The sequence below is a fragment of the Taurulus bubalis genome (genome assembly GCF_910589615.1).
Source record: "Taurulus bubalis genome assembly, chromosome: 5".
Lineage (NCBI taxonomy): Eukaryota > Metazoa > Chordata > Actinopteri > Perciformes > Cottidae > Taurulus > Taurulus bubalis.
Window position 1 is genome coordinate 26,222,344 of NC_136593.1, and position 17,334 is coordinate 26,239,677.

The following is a 17,334-nucleotide window of genomic DNA, read 5'->3' on the forward strand; positions in this document are numbered from 1 at the left end:
TTGTTAACAGAGCAACCAAAGAGCTGATTTCACTAAAGCTCATGTTTTCCACCAGACGTTACATTTAATAGGAAATTTGTAGGATTGTGTTTGGGCAAAAACATAAGTTGCTCTGTATTTAAAGTTTTTAGAAGGAGGTTCTCAACATGGCTTGCCAAATAACAAAACTGAAAATGCCATGCTGGCTGAAGATGTCAATTCCGGGCAATTTTACTACGAAAACGAAGACGGAAGAGAAAGCAATAGCTATAGAATGACAAAAAGTGAGAGAAAAAGTATGAAGTGAAACTATCTGGCGGGGGCTTAATGGAGGTTTTGAAACAAAATGTTGGTCATGATTAATAAAGCCAAAGACCAGGATTCTCTTTGAAGATTTCTGTACATTTTAATTACAGCAACAGCTGTATTCTCACCTCCGTTTTAATTACTGTTTTCTTTTTATCTACTTGCATAATCTTGTGATGGTATTTGTAACTGTATTCACTGCCAAGACTGACCATTTTGGGAAAGATATTGCTAAAAGAAAAGTTGCTCAGTAGCACGGAATGAGGGGAGCAGCAGCATTTTTTTTGTTGCAGTCAGCAATAAGGGAACAATGTTCTTAATCATTAAATTACTGTAACAATTTAATTGTAAAAAAAATACACAAATTTAACAACAAAAAGAAGTTAGTGCAACTTCACTATTATTGGTCAAAGGTGTCAGGGAACAGATTGGTACATATATTAGGTGCAGATCAGGGGTTTCCAGGAGTAAACATACAGGGCAAGGGGCAGCCTGAACTAAAGCCTGCTAAAGCTGCTCAATTTCACGGTGGGTTACAAATAAACTATGCTCTGCCAAGACTTCGCCCCTGACTCTTCCTCACATACTCTTTTTCTGGTATTAATCAGGTCTTTCCGGCCTCCCTTCACCAGCTTTCCTGCCATTTGTTTTCGCTCATAGCAACGTCTACTTCAAACCAGTTGTCCACCAATATAACTGAGCTTAAACGACGCTGAATACCTCAATCAGTTTAGGCCGCCGCCGCCGCCGCGCTGGAACTATCTGGGACACCTTCAGAAACACCAGCCAGCCGCGATCCCGTTCAGCTATTTAATGTAATGTTTCCGCAATATAAAGGCACCGTTCGAGAGCTGAGGTTTTAAAACGGCTGAAGCAAGCTTCTCTGGGCCCAGACTGACCATTAAAGAGAGGAAAGACCGCGTTCAAGAGCCAACGCAATAAAAACTCACAAACTCCAAAAGAACTTCAAAATATGCCGTAATGTTTGAAAACCCTGGCTGATTTTAGATTCTTTTTTTCACATCCTATTTTTCACAAAAGGGACCTGTTCTAAACTCCGGGGACCCTGCCGTTTTCCAGATGGTTCTCTTCAGTTCAAAACTGTTTTGTGAAACGAGAAAACCTCTCCCCTTCAACTACGTCCCTACACTCAACTAATGTTTCTATTGATTCACAGGGGTATACGTGCAGCCATAAAAAGGAGCTGACTGAATACCCAGTACTGCTTTATATCATTACACAATTCATCATCGTACACACACATCTTAAACACATACACATGGAGAAAGCGATCTATCTATCTTCCTAAGGAGATGTTGTCAGCTTTTCTCTGTTAAGTGAAAGGAAAAGGGCATAAAGAGATAGACAATTAAAGATAATGATGAGGTGAGCGGGGACAGAAAGCGAGAGGAACTCCCTTCCTGAGATTATAAAAGCAGCTCCCTCTCTACTGCAGGCCTCATCTCAGTCCAGGCGGCTAATTGATGGCAAATAGCTCTACAGCAGTTTCCTTCCACACACACGCACACACAAATACACGTCATACATTATATACACATGCAGTTTCCCTGCGGTTTTCAACACAGCTCGTTTGGCAAGAGAGGAAGGTCTCACTCCAGACAGACCCAGCCCACAGCGGAAAACACACACACACTCACATAAACACACAGCGTACCTTGTAATATTCAGCCCTCATCTCGTATAAGATAGGACAGTTAAGTAGTTTGGTTATGCTCACTGGAAGACAAGGCCACTTAGGTGGTAGGTCTTAGCTGGGTGACCTCCAGAGTTTAAGCTGCTTCTCCTGCCCAACAAGAGCAACTCCTGAGAGGCTAGACTGGGAGAGGCCAGCCCATGATGAGGATAGCACTAGCCTGGCAACCAGACCTCACATATGGAAACCGTTTAACTGTTATTATTAATATCCCCAAAAAAATCAAACTAATAACACATGCAGACACTGCCAAGACTTAGCTCAAGAGACAGAGGGAAAACACATACATACACAAACAGAGACTGTCTGCCATGTGCACATGCATACACAGAAACATACACACATGAAGACCAATATACACACACAGACGCCTATTGGTTAAACAGAAAAACACGCTCCTAGTCAGTGGCCTGTAAAAGTATTAGCCTGCCTGCCCGCTTCGATGGAAATAAAACTCTTTCATGTTTTTGGTTCAGAGGGTTTTTACACCTGGTTGTGGCTGTGGAGATGGTGATGGACACACCCTCACACCCACCCTTACCACACACACACACACACACACACACACATACACACACGGAAGTGGGCAGGCACAACAAAGGCTGTACAAGATGTTAGAAGTTTTAAACAAGAACAAAATCTTGAACTTCCCCAAATGAGAAGCAGGGGCGTGTTCCAAAAATGGGGAAGTGTGTGAATGTGTGTGTGCACGCTGAACTATGTGATTTAGTAAGAGGGTCAATACATCCAGATGTGAACAGGCACATTTTTTTAATCTAAAATGAATCTAAAATTTGTAAAACTTGTCTAAGTGGGTATCACGTTTATCTGTATTATTATATTTTGAAACTCCCAATTTTGTTTAGAGATTTGGGAAAGTGGCAACTCTGCTAGACAACTGTTAGAAGTCTGACAAGTGAAAAGAGCAATGAGACACACAAAAGGTTTTCACCTTGGTTGTCACTTCTAATAATTGGCTCAGATGATATAGTTGAAATAAATATTAATTGTAAAGAAACATGTCATTGGTGAGTAACATGTAATAGGTTTTTCCTTTGGGAAATCTCTCCTTGAATGAGCATAAATAAAGAGCAATATGTATGTAATTTTAATGTAATAAATTTGCATGATAACCAAGAAAAAGCTTCTTATGAAGTTTTCATAAATACCCATATTAGCATATAGTATTTGAGTGAAGAAGTAAGAAGAAGAAATCTCAGAGTTTGTCATTTACTGATCTACCTTTTCATGATTTTATTAACGAGAGGACAAAGTTCTACCTTACTTTATTTCAAACAAAGTTTCATTATATTGTTCATATGTTTTTGTTGTTAAAACGTAATTGACAAGACAAACAAATCTTCTGTCTGTCAGGTGAAAAAGAGGCCGTGACACACACTGTCCCAGAGCTCATGAAGAAAGAGAGAGAGATAGAGAAGAGCTACATTCCTCTTCTCCTCCCTGTTGACTCTAATCTCTCCTTTAAAATGGCTCACACAAAGAACCAGCGCGGACTAGCTAATTAGCAACACTTTAGGTCTCTGCAGCTATTGTGTGCATGGTGTGTATACGTATGTGTGTGTTCATTGTGTGCACCGCCGGGCTCTCGACTGTTTCCAGGGTAACTACTTGCCTAGCAGCCTCATAAGCGTTGCACATTTTGTCTTTACCCTTCACATTCTCTTCTTCCCCTCTCAGTGTCACCTTCTGTGAGTCCAGAGTGGGGGGATGAAGGAGCAAGGGTCTATAAAAAAAGAAAGGAGACTAGGACCAAGATATGAGAATTGTCAGACCTGTAGGGGAAGGGGTTGTAAACTAAAGCTCTCTTTTTTAAGTACCTTGCCCCAAGTGATCTCTGAAACACTGCATCTGGACACACGTCAATTAAAACCAATTACTAGTGTTGCTTTTTAATAGAGAAAGCAGAAGACAGCGACCAATGTGAATAGGCATCCACACACACACACACACACACACACACACACACACACACACACACACACACACACACACACACACACATACACACACACACACACACACACACCCCAGTGTCACTGACTAGTAGTGGTAATGAGGTCATGCAGCTTTGCTCGCTGACCTACGACCTCTTAAAAAGGCCTCAGTCACCGTGGCAATACCGTCTGAAGAGCGAGAAGCAACAATCAACTTTTCCACCCCGAACAGTGTCCATCCCCGCTCATGTGTGTGTGTACAAGTGTGTGTTATTTACCTGACAGCACGGCTAGGCCTGCCCAGTGTAAGTGCTTCCAAACACTTCCATGGCAACAAAACCCAACCTAACCCCTTCAGGTGCCCGGGGATGTATGTATAACCCAGTCTCCACAACAGAGAGAGGACACACACACACAAGCACACACACCCTTCTTCTGTTGATATCTGTCTATTCTTGTCCCTGAGCCTCTTGGATGGTTGGGTCAACCAACCATGTCCATGCTGGCTGATCTGGCCTGGTGGACCATGTCTACTATGTCCGTCTACTCTTTATCCACAAGACTTGTAGCCTTGTAGCACGTTTGTTTTAGCCCCATTAAGTAGATTTTACAGTTCCACTTAAATCAATGTGAAAATTATTCTCCAACATGCAATGACTTGGCTGGAAAAAGCAGTAAAAACATTGTTTATGGGCGCTCATAAATACAACATCTCAGCATCTCAAAATCAGGTCTCAATGTGACTAATCACTGTTTGAGAAACATGATGAAGGGCAATCATGTGAAATATATTACTGACCATGAGATTTGCATTGTGCTTGTTTTTACATGTCTGGTGTACAGGAATGCAAATGTATATGTGCGAAGTGCATATGCCTCAAACCCACCCCCCACCAGTAAAAACAGTTTGGAGAATAAAGGGATGTCTCCAATCTAAATATTGAGCATGTAGTACCCTGTAATAGTTTGTATCAATCAATACGAGCATATTGATAAGTAGAGCGATCGGCAGCTCAAGAAAAAAGGGAAGTAAAAGTCAAAGAAGACGGATAAAAGGACCTGCTGGTGCTTTTAAGAATCCTAGAGGAAGTTGGTGTTCTATAGGTCTCTTTGTATCGCCTCGGTAACAGCAGTGGGTGTTCTGCGATGCTAGGCAACCCAACTGGCCCCTCCTCTGTCTTAGCATGACCTCTGGTGACCTGTGAACTATACTGACCTCAGACATAAAGAGGAAGGCCTGGCTGAGACCGAGGGAAAGCTTTTAGGAGGTGACAGCACTCAGAGAGAGGCCTGGGACTGATTTACTGGCCCGCACACACGACCGACCGACCGACGGACACACACACACACACACACATATAGACAGATGCAGACCGACATACAGACAGGAAAATGACACACATAGACATGGGATACAACCTGTCATGCAGATGCCCAAAACCAAAGTATTATGTAATTAATATAAATCCCACTGGAAAAAAAGGGTCTGGAAATGTGTCTTCACCTCGTGCTGCAACCACTTCACCTCTGTCTCCTATGCCCTCCTGACCTGAAAGTGAACTCTGGGGGAGAGCTGGAGGTCAAATGGGACATAACTGTCCCAGTGACCAAAATTCACCTCCCATAATTTAGCAATGGCCGAGCAGCCGGAGCAATAGAATCACATGTGTCGTAAGACCTCCCCACCTCCAGCCACAGAGGTCATCATTACAGAGTCTAGCTAATCTAGCAGGAAGCCATACGTTATCTGAATCGTCCAGCATCTCTCATCGGCTGTTAAGGCACACACCAATCTCATAATTCTGTCTGCAATGCACTCCCGCCATCAAACCCAAATGACCACTCCTGCACATGCGCGTGCACACATCTGTATTTGTGTAAATCTGAGATCTGTATCGGTTCCCCCTGATCTCCAGTCATCACTGTGGCTTCTTAATTACACCCTTCATTAACTCACATCAGCTCTGTGCATGTGTGTAACTGGTTGTGTGTGTATGAGAGAAGGAGAGAAACAAAGATTGCCAGTATGTGTGTGTGACTTTGAGAGGGCAAAAAAAGGAAACATAATTGATTAAGAGAAATGGGAGTGGGGATCGGAGCTCTGAGTCAATTTCTAAAACTGCCCTTTTCTCAACCAATGTGCCTTTTAAACCTTTGGGGAAGGGAGGCCGCTACAATCTGCCTCTCACTTTCTAAATTGAGTAAGAGCAAGTTAAAGGCAAGAGAGAGAAAGTAAAAAAGGGGGGTGGGGGGAAACCTCTTTGGCTGTTTTAGCTGACCGGTGAGTGGCACAGAGGAAACGGCAACTTTTTGTCACCATCTATCCCTTTCCTCTCCCTCCTACTTTCCTCTCCCCTCTTCCCGACATCACTGGCATCACTATTGTAGCTGCTGGAACACCAGAAGCGACTTACAGACGGTGAGAGAAAAGAAGGAGACATGAAATGGGTGAGAATGGAGGGGAGAGGAGAATTGAAGTGCAGACTCACATCTGCATTAAACGTAAAGAAAAGGAAAGAATTGAAGACACCTGGTTCTCGTCAGAGCACCGTCCACACAGCCACACACACACACGCACGCACACACACACACACACACACCCACCCACCCACACACACACCCCCCCACACACACACAATTTGAGGTTTGTTAGGATTTATCCTGCTTACATTTCTACTCTGTTATGCATCATTTCATGTCTACACCCATGCCCGGCACCTCAACAAAGTGCCATACACTCTCCACTGCATTCTCCCTTTTCCACCTCTCCTTCCTCTCACCCTGTAACTCCGCTCTTTGTTTTCCCTCTTCTCTCTCCTTCCCTCCCTCCTTTCCTCCCTCCTCTCTCTCCTCGATGATGGGGCAGAACTGGTCTTCGCCCCCTCTTCCCTTTCTTCCCTCTCTCTTCCCTCTCTCCTGCTCTGTTCTTTCTGGGGAGGCAGACAGGCCACATTCCACAGGGAGGCCCAGGCGCCCTTTTCTGACACGTCTCAGCGTTACACCCCTCCCTCATCCCTCTATTCCTCCTCTCTAGCCCACCAATGCCCCCCACACCCCCCCCTTCTTTGCCCCTCCTTTTCCCTCTGGCTGTATATCCCATCTCCCTAATACCTCTTCTACACTCACCCACTTCCTTATTTGTCCACTGACCACCTGCAGCATCTACCTGTGACCTTGTTTTATATATCTATCTACCGATCCATGAGAAAGACAATACATGAGAAGGAGAGAAGGACAGTAAGAGATGGAGAAGCTGAGAGAGAGAGAGAGAGAGAGAGAGAGAGAGAGAGAGAGAGAGAGAAGACAGAGAGAGGCCAGTCGAGGGGTTTGATAGCTGGAGATGGCTGAGATTTCTCTCAGGTTCCCAAGGGGCCCAAGGAAAAGACAGCTTTGTGTTCTGACAACACCGCACTGTCAGGAGTTCTCTCTGTGTGTGTGTGTGTGTGTGTGTGTGTGTGTGTGTGTGTGTGTGTGTGTGTGTGTGTGTGTGTGTGTGTGAGTGTGTTTTCTTTTGCTTCAGTGCGCACTGGCATGGTGTTTAAGCACCAACACTAGTCTGCACTACACCTTCAGGTGAGAGACTCAAGCGTAGAGGGAAAATGAACAAGAAGGAGGAGGAGGAGGAGGAGGAGGAAGAGGAGGAAGAAGAGGAGGAGGAGGAGGTACTGTAGGTTCTTATACAATGTTGTCAGGTGACCAGTGTCAGTATTGTGGCCTTCTGTGTCAGACAATATTGATTTTTATGAATTATTTTTATGAGCAAAGAATACAGCCTCTATGATCAACCAGCATTATAACACCAAAACTGGGTTTAATTTAAAAGTGTGTTGGAATAATTTGAGGGTTTCAGAAAAGGAGATGTATGCCTGCCAGGGCATTTACCTGAACAAATATAATAAAATTCAAAACTGGTCAAGCTCTAATTTAACTTACCAACTAGCATGAACAACAATACATACATTGCGGGAATATAAAACCAAGGAGAAAATAAAGGGTGATAATAAAGAATGAAGAGTACAGTCACATTGATTTCGGATCATATACTGACCACTTAACTGTACCGTAAAACAGCCATAGGCTTAATGGAAAACAATATCTGTAGTGTAGACCCACCAATCTCTGCAAATTGACCTTAACAGAAAGCTCTAAATAGAGAATTTCTACAATACACTGCTGTGTATTTACTGTCACATATGTGGATGTGATATTTTTTGTGAGGTGAGGGCTGGGATCTGGAGGAAAGGTTGTGCTTGTCTTTCATGGTCCACAGCGGATAGAAGGAAAAAGAAGTACAGTGAGAGAGAGGAATAGAAAAAGATGGAAAGAGAAAGCGAGGTATGTTTGTGGTTGGTAACCCGCTCAAGAGAGGAAATACCAGCGCGCGCACACACACACACACACATATATATATACACACACACAGGTGCAAAAACATAGAGAGCAGAGACACGTCCGAGAGAATAAAGACCTGCTTTGTATGAGCTACAGGTTTGGTGTTTATGTGTGTGCATTTGTGCGTGGCTGTGTGTGTCCTCGGATGAAGGTTGCTGAGGAAGCAGGGTGAGGATGCAGTCAGGGGAAGGAGGAGGGAGAGCAGGACAGAAGTGAAGGGCCTTGAGTGTTCTTCATTCACCTAAGGCTTCATCATTATAATTAAGGGGAATAATTTTAGCAGCATTGAGGAAACCCTGGTTTTTCCCCCTGGGTTTCCTCAACTAGAAACTCAGCTGGTGTCGGAGAGCCCAGAACTCACACTGAACCTCTGTGATGGGCGGACACTTACACAAACACACACAGCAAGGAAGAGAGTTAGACTTGCTATACGGCCAGTGCATGGAGTGAATAGGACAACTTCTTTGATCCTAATATCTTCAACAATTGCAGCAAATGCCACATTAATGACAAAAACATGAATCAGTGAGTTTCCATCATTAGATGACAACACTCAGCGGACATCTTGTGCGGTTAAGGACAAATGACTAATGTAGAGACCTCTGGATAAAAAAAATTAAAAATCTTAAAACTATCTGTCTGGTTGTATACTTTTTGTGAAGGCTTGGGTACCTTGGAGAGCAATCCGAAAAGAGGTATGTGGACTTTTTGTGGAATGAGAAATAGAAATGTAGTTTTTCATCCAAGAAGTTTGAAAATTCTATTTGACACAGTGACGTGTGTGTGCTGATGCACAGGAGGCAGGATAAATAGCATAACTGGAGACACTACACAGTGACGTGTCAAACACACACAAACACCACTTCATGGATCAGTAAGAAAGAAAAGAAAAAAGACTGCCACACACACTCCTTGAGCATCTGAGTCCTATATCGAGTGTGTGTTTACATTGTGAGAATGTACAAGTGTATGTGTGATCCCCACGACGGGACAAAATGGCTCCTCTCCCCTACAGAGGTTAGATTTATATTTTCTTAACCAGCAACGTGTAATAGTATATCAATGAGAACCTCCTGCGTATGAATTATTATAGTGGACTTTGTCCCAGTTGAATTAGTTCACACATTATGAACGGTGTATAATTAAAGCACCTACAAGCCAACCTGTCAGAGCGTTTCACTGTTCACACAAGCAAGGCTGACAATTACCAGAGTCTGGCTGACTATGTGTTGTCACATCTGTACATTATGTAACAGCCTGGTGTGTACATGCTGTTCCAGACAACCGTACATATGCACATGAGTTGCACAAGTGGGAGGTGTTTGAAAACAAGTCTTACGAGCATATGTATATACATACAGGTAGATATGTAAACATAATGTCCCACACACACACACACACACACACACACACACACACACACACACACACACACACACACACACACACACACACACACACCTGTTGCTGCTGCAGGTGCAGTAAGTCGACTGGGCTGATCTCTCCGTTGGTGTCTCCGTTAGAACCGCCCTCTCTACCGCCCCCTCCATCTGATTGGCTGCTGACTCCGTTCTGGTTGGACGGTGTCGTTCGAATGGTCTCAGAGGCTGATTCCACCATCATCACTGGCACCTGAGAGGAAGGAGGGAGGTGGGGGTCGGAGGGGCAAAACAACAGACAGATTGAACAAATGTGACCTGTGCAGTTTGAGCAGAACGCCTGCTCCCATCTGAGTGAACAAACAAGGCAGGAACCTAAAGTAAACACACGCAGAGATAGACAAGTGAATTGTGTGTTTTTATGTGCACGTGTGTGTGCACGTGTACTTTGTGAAAAGGGCTTTTGGTCATGAACCACCCTCCCACACACACACGCACACACACACACACGCACACATACCCAAGTGGCCACAAAGCAACACCTGAGGCAGACACTTTTTGTCTGTACGTAAATGGGTGTCTAGGAGCGTACGCATGGATTAGGATCAGACGTGCAGCAAATCTAAACTGACAAGGCTGTTAATACTCTGCTATACAGTTAAATAACACAGACATTTCTCCAATAATCAGAGGTGGCATGTGTGCGCTGTGCGAGAGCCATGAGCAGGTTGGTCTTTGAGAAAGATCCGTTTGATGCACCTTCATAGGGCCTCTCTAATTAGAGCTTGTTCCTTCCACAAAACCCGACAAAACGAGCCGTTCCTGGATGTGTTGTTGTTTTTGAGAAACAAGGCCTTGCAAACACACAGGCGCATTTGCCATCGTTAGGAGCTCGAGCGTGGGAGAGAGGTGACGCCGAGACACACACATAGGCGCGTGAAGAACACACACAAGGCAGCTAACACAAAACAAAACAAACCCTCATACAAGCACGCAGGCTGTGAACTCCTAATGACAAGCTCAATCTCGTCTTTCTGCCTCATCCAGTTTTAGAAATTAACGCACGCAGGCACGCACGACACACACAAACACACACACACACACACACACACACACACACACACACACACACAAGCGCATAGTTTTTAAGGGAAAGTTCTAATGCTTTTATTTCTGCTAACCAGGGTGCGTACACAAAACGCCATCGAGGCATTGTACCCGCCGCCGTCTGTGTGCGACTGTGTGCGCGTGTGTGTGTATGTGTGCGTTTTTCAGAAGCGTACAACCCATGCCTTCTGGGGAAACAATAAAAGGCATTTCATGAGAGAATCTAACTTTGAGGCAATAGCAGGTGAAGCTCTCTCTCTCTCTCTCTCTCTCTGTGTGTGTGTGTGTGTGTGTATTTTTTTCTGAGACTGACAGCAGGTGAGGTTGTGAAAAAACGCTGGTGGCTCTGTTAATGGAATGCTGCCAGATGCTTGCTGAGGGACAGGGACCTGTGTGTGTGTGTGTGTGTGTGTGTGTGTGTGTGTGTGTGTGTGTGTGTGTGTGTGTGTGTGTGTGTGTGTGTGTGTGTGTGTGTGGGGGATACAAGTGTATGCAGGTGGATGAGCTGGTGGGTGTGCTCATCCACCTCACTATATTTAAAGGATCAGTTAACCCAAATCCCTCAAAATATATTGCTCTCTAACCATGCAGATTATTTTATTTTCCAAAGTTTCAGTTTACCCCGACTGGATGTTCTGCTGGTGTATTGATACAATAGAGATGAACCGAAAATGGTTTGTGCAAGCCAATGCAATGAAAAAAAAAACATTTAAAAATTCTTCCGCAATTGGTCCTTTCACAAAATACTCAGTAAGGTCCATGTATAATCCTAAAAAAAATAGATATTTTGAGCAGCACAAACCAAATTCCTTTCACTATCTTTGTATTGTATCGGCCGAGTGTTAGAAGTTTCAGAGGTGGCTTTCTCAAGGCCCACAAAATCAATATAGCTTGATACCGCTGAGAATACATGATAAAATATCTTTGTTTGTTTTCACCCTTGTAAAAGTTCAGGTGGCAAAAAAGTGGTGAGATTGCTTTTGTCAAATGTTTTGGTTGAACTAAACCTTGCCAACAGACATATTTCACTATTCCTCCTTAACGAGTAACACCATTTGAAAAACCACAAATCACACTGCGGTATTTTTCCTCCTGGCACCCAACCGCCTATGAAGTTATGACTGAGAAGTCGAGCGTTATTGTGACAATAGAGTTAGCGACTGAATCTCTAACCTCCCTCCTCTTCCCAACACCAACGTCTTGATTCTCCTTCCTTCCTTCCGACTCCTCCCGCCTTCATCCAGACCTCTGCTTGGTCAAACTGCTCCCTGAGGTAATATTATGAAGTAAGGCATAGTGTTCAGTGATCAACAGATCCTGCCGCACAGTCCACTGGCTTTCCACTGCAGTAGAAACTCTTCGCATCATCACACGTCTCACTAAGCATGAATCATCGCCTCGCTATCTAGCCCACACTATACTGCGCTGGGCTGTAATGTACTGTACACCCATCTGCTTTTAACTTTTCCTCATTGACCTTATTAGCAATGAAGGGAAGAGAGATAAAGACAGACAGAGAGATAGAGCTCGCAGGTGGACAAGGACCTAATGGGAAAGTGGGGAGTATGTAAAGACATGAGCGCAAGCCCTCTCTCTCTCTCTCTCACACACACACACACACACAAACACGCGGGCAGTGTGGTATGCTCTTCTAAAGGGTGTGTACTCTGTCATATCCTGTAATGGGTGTATATAAGCGGGTGTAATGGAGGTCGGGAAAAAGGCAGGGGCATAAATCTACCCTGGAGTCTCTGATTAGGGCTATGATACACACACACAGTGCTTTAAGTTTAAGTGTTTCTGGCAGTGAAGAGGAGCTGCCCGTGCAGAGGCCTGCCTCAACCCGCTACTCACTCTTTCAGTGTCTCTTACTCGCTTTCTTGCTTTCTCTACATGCTCAGACCCCCTCCAGCTGAACCCCTGACCTGAGAGTGTGTTGGGAGAGATATTCCCAGTACCCCGAGGGGACCGAGCGAAGGAGGGAGGGGCGCAGATCAGAGAGATAAAGAATGTGTTTGGAGGAGAGGGAAATAAAAGGCCTCCTTTGCCTTCTAATTGGGATGGAGAAGAGAAGAAGGGAAATGGGACTCAACATGTTTCTGATGACTCCGGTGTATACGTATGTGTGTTTGTCTAAGAGGCTGACACCTACCTTTGTACTGTAATAGATTAGCTCATAGCCAACACTCAGTGCATGTGTTTATATGTGTGTCTGGTGTGATTGATGCGCGGAGAGGAGCTGGGATGAGTCCTGTTTCGACACGTAGGCTTGTTCAGATGTTCCCGAAAATTTAGCACTAATAATAATTAGAACTCCCTCTGTTCCTTCCCACTGCTTTGGGTGTGTGTGTGGAGTTCAAACAAGCCAAGCCAAATGCCCAGTGAGCTGGCTCACAACGGCTGACTCTCAGGCTTTGTTGGAGGGATTGGCTCTGTCAGATTCCTCCTGGTCACAGCTCGTCAGAACCGTAAAGCCGGACCAGTTTCACCCTCTGCGAATGTGTGTTTGTCTGTGTGAGAGGGAGTTGTGTACAGTGTGTATTTGTGTGTGCATCTGTGTTTACAGCAGCTTAGTGAGATAATAAGTCTTTATCATGTTATGCCTCATGAGGGAATATTTCCAGCAGTCCCAGAACGCCTGTTCTGTTTCCTCCGCCTTGCATCAGCTCGCAGGAACGCTGCTTATTAGGCAAAGAACTGAGGGAATAAGGGTGGGAGGGAGAGAAAGGGTAGGAGGGAGGAAGAGGGAGGGCGGTAAGGGGAAAAATTGTTTGTACCGGTATCTACACTCCATCATCTATCTTCTACTTTCATCTGACTCTTGAATTATCTGTCTTTCCCCTACTCTCTGCATGCTGTCTTTCTCCCTCTGGTTATGCCTGGTAACTATTGGCAGGTTCAGCCCTGGAAAACATTAAAGTTTTCACCCTGAAATAGAATCCACATAGGTTACTTCTATGATCTCTGATAGTTCAATCAATACTTGTGAACAAGAGAAACACTCTTCCCGGAGATAGAAATGTGAGGAACTGGAGCTCTAACCTGTTTTGTAATCAGGAAACAGAATTTGGAGGAGCCTCTGTTGACAAAGAATGTCTGTGTGTATTCATAAAATATTTGGTTGTTATACCCAAAGGGGATTTTTATAATTGACAGTTATGAACAAAGAAACACGTGAGAAAAAATGACCCTGGTTACTGTCATTGTGTCCACAAAATATCCGTTTTACCATCAGTGGAGCTGTTCAGGATTTGTCTCTTGAAAGCATCACAAAGAGTCTCAGCTGTTATTTAATGCTTTGACCACTGAACACTGACATACACATACAGTTAATAATTTAGTAAACACATACAAACCCATGTTCTCACACTTTCACCCAAGACTCCACCTCTAAATAAATCGTGACAAGGGAATATGCTTTAACCCCAAAACAAATCTAACTATCAGGTCTGTGCTCCTATGTCTCCATTAATCACTCCTTCAATTTCCATTGAGATAAACTCTGAACAAATGGAAAAAAATAAAAACATAAATATTTATGTGGTGTGTGAGAAGAAAAAAAGAAACAAGTAAACACGGGTTGTGTTATTAACGTTTCAGTAGGGATTCTGCAGCAGTGACAATGGGAGAGACAAGATGTTCTTGTATCATCAAAGTTTCAAGGCAGAGTTTCCACCACAGCCCTGCACATATATGTATATATATATATATATATCTTTCCATGCAAGCAGATATTCAAATATCTCACTAATGAGGCTACCTTAGTGCGTGTCAATACATGTTGATTCCGTGAACAGCATCACCCTAAATGCATTTCAGTGAATTACTGTCAGACAGTTCACAATTCAGTTCATGAAGTGAATCTTCAGTGCTTACATCACTGCAATCCAGCGGTTTCAAAAGGATTTTCCCCACTACTTGGTTCCTTAAAGTCTTCAATTTGCAAATCATGAATCTTTAAAGACTTTCATAGCAACATTTTCAGAGAATAGCTAAAACAAATTATGCATTTAATTTAATATGAACACTTTTTTTTAAACGCAAACATTAAAATAAATTGGAGATCTGTGGTTCAAACACACAACATGTAACAGCCACACTGAGGGGTATATTATATGTTTCAGATGTCTTCTCTGACCAAGTGGAGAAGGAGAGGAAGAGGGATAGGAGGGATAGGAGGGATATCTGCGTGGCATTTCTGAGCTGACGTGTATTAGCTTCCATAAAAGAGAATGAGGTCAGGCGAAAGCTAAAGAAATCACACACACACATATTCTCACACAAGCGAGCACACACACAAAGACACAACATACTGCACAAATTCTTTTTCCATCACTTCCCTGTCCAAGTTTGGTTGTTCCCTCAACATCTGGCCGTTGCTATATGCTAGTCATATTTGCAGCAGGGTACTATACCGGAGCAGTCGTCTTCCACACAGAGCTAAAGCTAGCCACTAACAGCAGCTCTGCTCCAGGCTACTCTGGCTGCCAGCCAGCGCTAACAGGTTGGCTAACAGCAAAGGGCTAATGCTAGTCTGCGGCTGCCTTGGCCATACTCCAGTGCTAACAGGTGAAGTCCATTATCCCACAGACAGATAGTCAGTCAGATGTGGGCCAATATCTACTACTGGCTGGCTCACTTGCTTGCTGGCTTCAAAGAGCATCATCAACCATGAGAGAAGCTAGAAGCCCTGGCCTATAGCCTGACCTCCAGCGTGCTGTGCAGCTGACTAATGAAGAAGCCAGTGCTGTTGTTGGGGAGTGGAGAGAAGAAGAGAGGGGCTCAGACTGCAGATGATAAGAAAATTCTCTGCTATATAAACACAGGGAATTCTTCTATACTTCTGCAAGACTGTCTGACATATGGCGTTCAGTTTGTCTGAACATTTAAGTGAGTGTTTGTGTGTGCTTGTAGCCTCTGCACGTGCTTTTCTATGTATTGGCTGTACAGTATGTAACCTACCATATATGTTCATTCCCCCTCCTCTCTGGAGTGTATGTCTGTGCACGCGTCCATGTGTGAATTGTGTGTCTGCTTGCCCGCCTGCAGTTCTCTGAAGACAAAGTCCCTGTTTACAGAGCCCATAAAGATTAGCCTCCCTTGGTCAGGTGGGTTCTGGAGCCATAGGTAAACACACAGCACATTCCGCACCGATGAGATCGCTCCGTATGTGTGTATGACCGGGGCAAACATACACTCCTGCCTTTACCTCGACCCTTCCTTTAGAGTGCAGTAAGTGATTTACCAGCTTGCAGACTGCTGTCTGTTCGAAATACTGGTGATAGACACAAAGATACACACACACACACACGCTCACATCACACACAAATATTTGTAGAAGGAGCGGACTTCATGCACACCTCATTTATCTGAGCCTAAAATCACGGGTTGTAAATTCCAAAAGAGGTAAAGCTTGCGCATGTGTGCGTTCCCGTGTGCCGGTTGGAAAATCATCCTGTGATCATGAGGATGAAAAATCCCTGCTTTTCCCTTCATCTCTCCCCTCTGTCCGGAGAGGTAATGGAGGCTGAGGTCCGGTTATGACAGTCCGCACCACTAATACTCTGATTGTATTTAACATGGTGGAACAGAGGTGAAGAGGGGAGGTGGAGGAATGGAGGCCAAGAGGGAGAGGAGCTTGGAAAAAGACAACGTGCCTTTATTTGGATCTGAAACCAGCTAGAGCACCGCGGAGCAATTAGCAGCTCTGTCCTACGAGAGCTCTTTATTAGAATGACCTTCACCGTGAGGGGGGAAGGGAGATGGAAGACATTTTTTGAGAGAAACACATGTACGGGTATCTGGAGGGAAATTGACAAATGGCATTACGGTGAAATAGATGAGTAAACTGAGACTTAAGTACATTAAGATTTAATGTTCTTATTTGTGCGTCATGAAGAGGATATGCGATGAATTTGATCGACTTGACCCTCATCAGTCCCCCATGTATTGGAAACTAGCTTGACATAGGTGACAAGAATTCATAAAATGCACACACAGCAAACACAATTTCAGCCCTCAGTCTGTGAGCCTTCTCAAGTCTGATAGTGTGACCTTTCAAATAATACATGAATGCTCAGTCTCGTTAAAAAAAAGTGGACTATTCTTCAATTCATATTACGAGAACCTATCATTCAAACAAGAAATTCCTCCATTCCTGACACTAATATTCTCCACCTTCAGCAAGTTACTAACTTCTTAACTTTAATGAGAAAGGATAATTTGTACTTTATTGCGTGAAAAGACAGCAAAAATCGAAAGAGGAAGTATATTTTGCCTTTAGGTGAGACATCATTTCATTTATGATCAAAATTTGCATTACAAGAATGATAAAGTGAATAGATTTAATATTACCTGAAAATGAGCAACAGTGACTTACAATAATAAAGGGTTATAATGGATTTAAAAAAAGTGGTATAAAAATATAAATAAATAAATATCAAAGTGGACATGATACAATTTTATACATCGACTTTCAAGTCGGGCACTTTGCATTTCCTAG

At 43.7% G+C, this 17,334-nt stretch overlaps 1 protein-coding gene across 1 annotated transcript in view; it reads right to left on the reverse strand.

Annotated features, from left to right (window-relative positions):
* The window catches only part of foxp4 (forkhead box P4), a gene marked incomplete at its 3' end in the record, with an annotated part of 124,784 nt that overhangs the window by 41,408 nt on the left and 66,042 nt on the right, over positions 1–17,334 (reverse strand). The window contains 1 exon segment of the mRNA XM_079218389.1: positions 9,808–9,978. Within this exon segment, the coding sequence (XP_079074515.1) occupies positions 9,808–9,978 (171 nt within the window).